The sequence below is a fragment of the Orycteropus afer genome, unplaced genomic scaffold, assembly GCF_000298275.1.
Source record: "Orycteropus afer afer isolate SDZICR_OR568_19922 unplaced genomic scaffold, OryAfe1.0 scaffold00067, whole genome shotgun sequence".
In the NCBI taxonomy this organism is placed as follows: Eukaryota; Metazoa; Chordata; class Mammalia; order Tubulidentata; family Orycteropodidae; genus Orycteropus; species Orycteropus afer.
In genome coordinates, this window is record NW_006921654.1 from 6731639 (window position 1) to 6739373 (window position 7735).

General features: G+C 43.5%; 1 protein-coding gene across 1 annotated transcript; it reads left to right on the plus strand.

Moving 5' to 3' along the window:
• Nucleotides 1–1457: 1457 nt before the first annotated feature.
• SEPTIN9 (septin 9) lies at nt 1458–2444 on the plus strand. Its single transcript, XM_042780861.1, has one exon. The coding sequence runs from the start codon at nt 1458–1460 to the stop codon at nt 2442–2444; it is 987 nt and encodes a 328-aa protein (XP_042636795.1).
• The last annotated feature ends 5291 nt before the right edge of the window (nt 2445–7735 follow it).

Consider the following 7735-nt stretch of genomic DNA (forward strand, 5'->3'; position numbering starts at 1 on the left):
AACAAGAATATTCACAGTAGCATTGTTTGTAATTGTCCCAAGTTGGAAGTAATCTAAATGTTTGTCAACAATAGATATACATCAAGAAAGACTGGTTTATTCATAAAATGGAATACTACACAGCAAAAGCAGCGGGATCCAGGTAAGGGGTGGGAAGCAGACGGGCCCTAGCCCCCCAGAGCCAGGAAAGGGAGGGAGTGGTGGGGGACTACAAAACAGCAGGATGCAGGTAAGAGTTAGGTAAGGGCAGGGGAGGGAGGTTTCCAACAGCTAAGGGAGACAGATTTGTCTGTCAGTTTGTCATCCTGTGGGGCTTGCATGTTGCTTTGAGGCTTGAGGCTGTGCCTCTGGTGTTTCAAACGCCAATAGGGTTGTACATGGTGCACAGCTTTCAACGCAGCTTACAGACTGAAACAGACTGGGAAGAAGGAAGAGGCCATCCACTTCTCAAAAAACTGGCCAGAGAAAACCTTATGAATAGCAGAGAAACACTGTCTGATACATTATTGGGCAACTTTATGAATAGCTTGGAAACATTGTCCGACACAGTACAGGAAGATGAGCCTCTTGGGTGGGAAGGCACTCAAAACATGACTGGGAAAGAGCTGCTTCATCAGAGTAGAACCAACCTTAATGATATGGATAAAATAAGTCTTTCAGTACTTCCATGTGCTGATGTGGCATGAGTCAAATTGAGGAGAAACAGCTGCTAACATCCATTAATAATCGGAACATGGAATATACAAAGTAGTAATCTAGGAAAATTGGAAGATGTCAAAAATTAAATAGAACACATGAAGACTGATATCCTAGGCATTAGTGAGCTGAAATAAGACCAGTTTTGGCCATTTTGAATCAGATAACCATATGATCTACTATACTGGGAATGACAAATTGAAGAGGAATGGCTTGCATTCATCATCACGAAGGATGTTTCAAGATCTGTCCTGAAGTACAATACTGTCAATGATAGGATAATATCAATATGCCTACAAGGAAGACCCATTAATACTACTATTGTTCAAGTTTATGCACCAACCACCAAAGCCAAAGATGATGAAATTGAAGATTTTTATCTTCTGCAGTCTGAAATTGACTGAGTGTGCAATGAAGATGTGTTGATTATCACTGGTAACTGGAATGCAAAAGTTGGAAGCAAAGAAGAATCACTAGTAGTTGGAAAATTAGGCCTTGGTGACAGAAATAATGCTGGAGATCACATGATAGAATTTTGCAAGACCAACAACTTATTCATTGCAAATACTTTTTTTCAACAACACAAACATCAGCTATACAGGTGGACTTCACCAGATGGAGTACACAGGAATCAGATTGAGTACGTCTGTGGCAAGAGGCTCAATATCTTCAGCCAGGAGGAGTTCTGCAAGTGCAAGGGACAGTGCGGCAGGGGGCCTGGCCAGCCAGCCTCCGAGGCAGCTCCCAGTGGCACGGGCGACATGGCTGACACCCCCAGGGACACCAGGCTCAAGCAGGCCCCCGCACCACGGAAGGAGAAGGCCTCTGTGGACTTTGGCTATGTGGGCATTGACTCCATCCTGGAGCAAATGAGGAGGAAAGCTATGAAGCAGGGCTTTGAGTTCAACATCATGGTGGTCGGGCAGAGTGGTCTGGGGAAATCCACCTTAATCAACACCCTCTTCAAATCCAAAATCAGCCGGAAGTCAGTGCAGCCCACCTCAGAAGAACGCATCCCAAAAACGATTGAGATCAAGTCCATCACACATGATATCGAACAGAAGGACGTCCACATGAAGCTGACGATGATCGACACCCCATGGTTCGGGGACCACATCAACAGTGAGAACTGCTGGCAGCCCATCATGAAGTTTATTAATGACCAGTACGAGAAGTACCTGCCAGAGGAGATCAGCATTAACTGGAAGAAGCGTATCCTGGACACACGCGTGCACTGCTGCCTCTGCTTCATCCCCGCCACCGGCCATGCCCTCAGGCCACCAGATATCGAGTTCATGAAACGCCTGAGCGAGGTGGTCAACATCATGCCGGTCATTGCCAAGGCTGACACGCTGACCCTGGAGGAAAGGGTCTACTTCAAGCAGTGGATCATGGCAGACCTGCTGTCCAACGGCATTGATGTATACCCCCAGAAAGAGTTTGATGAGGACTCCAAGGACTGCCTGGTGAACGAGGAATTCCACAAGATGATCCCATTTGCCGTGGTGGGCAGTGACCACGAGTACCAGGTCAGTGGGAAGAGGATCCTGGGACGGAAGACCAAATGGGGCACCATTGAAGTGGAGAACACCACGCACTGTGAGTTTACATACCTGCAGGACCTTCTCATCAGGACACACATGCAGAACATCAAAGACATCACCAGCAGCATCCACTTTGAAGCCTACCGGGTGAAATGCCTCAACGAGGGCACTGTCGCCTTGTTCAATGGCATGGAGGAGAAGTAGCCGGAAGCCCCGGACATGTAGACGCCTGCCCCAGCCCCAACCCTGCCCCAAGTCTCCCGTCCCTCCAGGCCCTCCCACTCGCCCCTTTTATTTTATATAACTCTCTCCAAGTGTCGTCCATCCCTACACGCTGCCCAGTAACAAGATCATATGTCTCAAAAAAAAAAAAAAAAAATCTTTGGCCAGAACAAGGCCAGGAGCTGATTGTGGAACAGACCATCAACTGTTCATATGCAAGTTCAACTTGAAGTTGAAGACAGTTAAAACAAGTCCATGAGAGCCAAAATATGACCTTGAATATACCCCTCCTGAATTTAGAGACCATCTAAAGAACAGATTTGATGCACTGAATACCAATGACCAAAATAGAAGAACTGTGGGATGACATCAAGAGCATCATCCATGAAGAAAGTAAGAGGTCATTAAAAATATGAGAAAGAAAGAAAAGACCAGAATGGATGTTAGAATAGACTCTGAAACTTGCACTTGAACAAAGAGTAGCTAAAGCAAATGGAAAAAATGACAAGATAAAAGATGAACAGAAGATTTCAAAGAGCAGCTTGAGCAGTTAAAACCAATTACTATAAAGAAATTTGAAAAGACCTGGAGTTAGAAAACCAAAAGAGAATAACACTTGTGACATTTCTCAAGCTGAAAGGACTGAGGAAAAAATTAAGCCTTGAGTTGCAATATTTGAAAGATTCTATGGGCAAAATATTGAATGATACAAGAAGCATCAAAAGAAGATGGAAGGAATACACAGTCACTGTACCAAGAAGAACTGGTCAGTCTTCATCCATTTCAGGAGGTGGCATATGTTCAAGAACCAAAGGTATTGAAGGAAGAAGTCAAAGCTGCACTGAGGGAATTGGCGAAAAATAAGGCTCCAGGAATTGACGGAATACCCATTGAGAAGTTTCAACAAATGGATACCCCACTGGAGGCACTCACTCAGCTATACCAAGAGATTTGGAAGACAACTACCTGGCCAACTGACTGGAAGAGATCCATATTTGTACCCATTCCAAATAAAGGTGATCCCACAGAATGTGGAAATTATCGAACAATATCATTAATAGCGCATGCAAGGTAAAATCTTACTGAAGATAATTCAGAAATGGTTGCAGCAATATATTGACAGAGAACTTCCAGAAATGCAAGCTGAATTCAGAAAAGGACATGGAATAAGGGATATCATTACTGATGCCAGATGTATCTCGGCTCAAAGTAAAGAATACCAGAAAGATATTTACTTGTGTTTTATTGACTGTGCAAAACATTTGATTGTGTGGATCATAACAAATTGTGGATAACACTGAGAAGAATGGAAATTCCTGAACACTTAATTGTGCTCGTGAGGAACCTGTACATAGACCAGGAGGCTGTCGTTTGAACAGAAAAAGGAACACTGCATGTTTTAAAATCAAGAAGGGAGTGTGTCATGGTTGTATCCTTTCACCATACTTATTCAATCTATATGCTGAACAAATAATCCGAGAAGCTGGACTATATGAAGAAGAACATGGCATCAGGATTGGAGGAAGAAATCATTAACAACCTGCAATATGACGACGATTGAAGAATACAGTCTGCAGTATGGATTACACTTCAATATAAAGAAAACAAAATCCTCACAACTGGTCCTATAAGCAGCATCATGATAAATGGAGAAAAGATTGAAGTTGTCAAAGACTTTACATTACTTGGTTCTGCAATCGATGCCAATGGAAGCAGCAGTCAGGACATCAGATGATGTATAGCACTGGGTACATTGGCTGCAAAGGACCTCTTTCAAGTGCGGAAGAGCAAAGATGTCTCCTTGAGGACTAAGGTGCACCTGACACAAGCTATGATATTTTCAATTGCCTCATATGCATGTGAGAGCTGGACAATGCATAAGGAAGATCGAAGAAGAGTCAGTGCTTTTGATTTGTGTTGGTAAAGAATGCTGAAAGTACCATGGACTGCTAAAAGAACTAGCGGTCTGTCCTGGAGGAAGTGCAGCTGGAATGGTCCTTGGAAGCAAGAATGGCTGGACTTCATCTCACCTACCTGGGTCATGTTGTCAGAAGGGACTATTCCCTAGAGAAGGATGTCATGCTTGGTAAGGGGGAGGATTGATGCAAGAGGAGAAGGCCCTCAACGAAATGGGTTGATACAGTGGTAGCGACAGTGGGCTCAAGTATAGCACGGATTGTGGAGCTGGCGCAGGACAGGGCAGTGTTTCATTCTGCTGTGCATGGGGTCACTATGAGTCAGAGACAACTCGACAGCACCTAACAACAACAACACAGCAATGAAGATGAATGACCATGGCTGCATATATCAAAATGAGGGAATATTATAAATCTAGGTTGAGCAACTGAAGCAAGCACTGAAGAATAATGATTCCATTAGCATAAAATTCAAAAACAGGCCAAACTAAATATCTTACTGGGGTTAATGTCTAGATAGAAAAATTGTTTGGTAAAAACACAAATATCAGGAGAGTGAGTTCCTATTAAGGGATTGAGAGAGGGAAATATTATGAAGGGAGCCCAAGATAGGGGACACAGGTGAAGGGGGCAGATTTCTAAGGTGCTGGCAAATCTGCTTCTTAACCTGGCTGGATGAGGAAAACATGTTTTTGTTCCACTGTGGGGATATATGTGTATATATATATATGTATCTATATATACGTCACTATTTTGTATATGTGTATATGTGTGTATATGTACACAGATATGTATATATGACACTCTTTTTATATGTATATATGTGTATATATACTATGACACTATTTTATGTAGTACAATGCACAAGCGTCTATCTTATGCACCTGTATTTTGCTCATACTACCTAATTTGGATTTTGCTCATACTCCCTAATTAGGAGCTCTGGTAGCGTAGTGCCTAAGGCACTTGACTGCTGACCAGAAGGCTGGCGGTTCAAACCCACCAGCCACTCCTCTGAACGAAGGTTGGGCAATCTTCTTCCGTAGTGGTACTGCCTCAGAAACCCAAGGAGGGGTTGCTAAGTGTTGGATCCAACTTGATGGTACATAACAACAACAACAACAACCTAATTTGGAAATTGGAGAGAAAGAGAACGTAAGCATGGAAGCTACAGAGTACTGCTTCTTTCAGAAGTGTTTTTATGCAAGTGTCGAAGTTAATGATCACTTTTAATAAAAACTAAACCATTTTATTACAGATTTGACACACTTCTATACTAAAGAATCATGAGACATCAGTCCTGAAAGAGGTATTCTTGTGAGTTTCAGAGCTCCAGTGTCACGCATGGGTCCACCAGCTGTTCACCCTGGGTTGCTTCTACCATGGAACTTACTGACTGTACACTAAAACATGACTTGCTTGCTTGTGGGCTGAGAATACATTCCTAGAAGCACCTCATATTTATAACCCAGAGTAGAACTCCATTTTGTCATTTAAACATAAATGCTTTCCTTTGGGGAACAAAATTTCCACATAAAAAAGGCAACAAAACAGCAATTATGTAAATTGAATGGAAGAAAACCAGTACTGTCCTGTTTGAGGTGGTTTTCCCCGTAATGAGTGCCGGGGAAGGAGGAGAATGGGAAGGACTGGGGGTTAAAAATTGGAAGCTCTGTATTTGTATGTAATAAGCTTGCACAGAAAGCAGATGTGCGTTGTGGAAGTCATGTATAGAGGCAATAATCTGTGACCGAAAGATTTACATAATATTCTTTCAGGGCAAGTTCTCCATTTTAGAAAGGTGGTGAAATGCAGACAGCATGCCTGCCTGTAATGAATCTAAATCAGGTAAATAATGCGCACTCTCAGATTATGGTCCCCGAGCCACACTTGCTTAATGGATCTATTACAGCTCAGAGGGCAAAGAGAACTGAAGTTACCCTGACACGTACGTGTGACATAAGTGAAAACACTGTTTTGAAAGGTAGAATGGTACTGATGGACATTTGCGATTTTGATCTTGCAGATTATAATTAATAACTGGTGCATTTCCAAGTAGAAGAAGAATCTCCCTAGATCACTAACGGAATGTTGTTTTAAAAACATTGTCCCCTACCCTGAAACTGGCTTAGAGGACCCTAGGTTAAATGGGATGCTGTGTCCTTGTGGAGGATCCCTGTCAGAAGATAAACAATGCAAAACACAGACCAGTAACCCTTCCCTCTCCTTCTGTTCTTTGGCAGTAAGTTTGCATTAAGTACAGGCGTGCCTCCTGGTGTTAGAGCTCCGTTGCCACTCAACAACCACGCCACACACCAGGGTACCCAACAGGAGATTTTATTAAGGAGGCGAAAGGGTGCCTGCACTGAGGAAGGATAGAAGAAGAGGAGGAAGAAGAAGAGGAAGAAGAGGAGAAAAGGAAGAAGAGAAGAAGAAAGAAAGAGGAAGAATAGAAGAAGAGAAGAAGAGGAAAGAGGAAGAGAGAGGAAGAGGAAGAGAGAGGAAGAGGGTGGTCTTATATAGACCTGGGGTTAGGAGGTTGTACATCAGAGCTGGGGGAAGAGGTCTTAACCTATCAGAGGCTATGCTGCCTTTTAAAATTTGCGCCTTGCAGGAAGCTCAGTTTAGACTTCCTTTAACTGACTTAAGACCTTGGGTGGGGCAGCAGGGAACGAAGAAGAACCCGGAAGAGCCACGCTAGATGGCGTGGCATATCTCTAACACCTGGTGCAGGAAGGAAGAGCAGCAGCACGCGACCCTGCTCACTCCAACGTGACACCGCTCAACACGGGACAGAGATGAGACCTCACTGCCTGCCTTCCCCTCGGTGTGATGGCAGCCATCGCACTAAAACCTTTCCATGCCTTCATTGGCCTATATCTTACTATTTTAAAACTTCTGTGATTTGAGTGAAAAACTGGCTTTTCATTCCCTGCTTTTATTTATAAACACTTCTCTTGTCTGTTACTCTCTCCATTTCTTTTGTGTAATTGCAAGTGGGCTTTTCCTCTGCTTGTAGACTGGTACTGGCTGTCTCGTGTGTGTGTGTGTGTGTGTGTCTGATGCAAGGAAGCTATTATAAGTGACTCCAGTAACCCCTGATGGCAGATTTACAGTTTCTCACTTTTGCCATGCAGCAGTAGCCATAAAGGAGCTCTAGTAGCATAGTGCCTAAGGCATTTGACGGCTAACCAGAAGGCTGGCGGTTCAAACCCACCAGCCACTCCTCAGAAGGAAGGTTGGGCAGCCTGCTTCTGTAGAGATACCACCTCGGAAACCCAAGGAGGGGTCGCTATGAGTTGGGTTTGACTCGATGGCAATGAGTTTCGTTTGGTTTTAGTAGCTATAAACTAATGC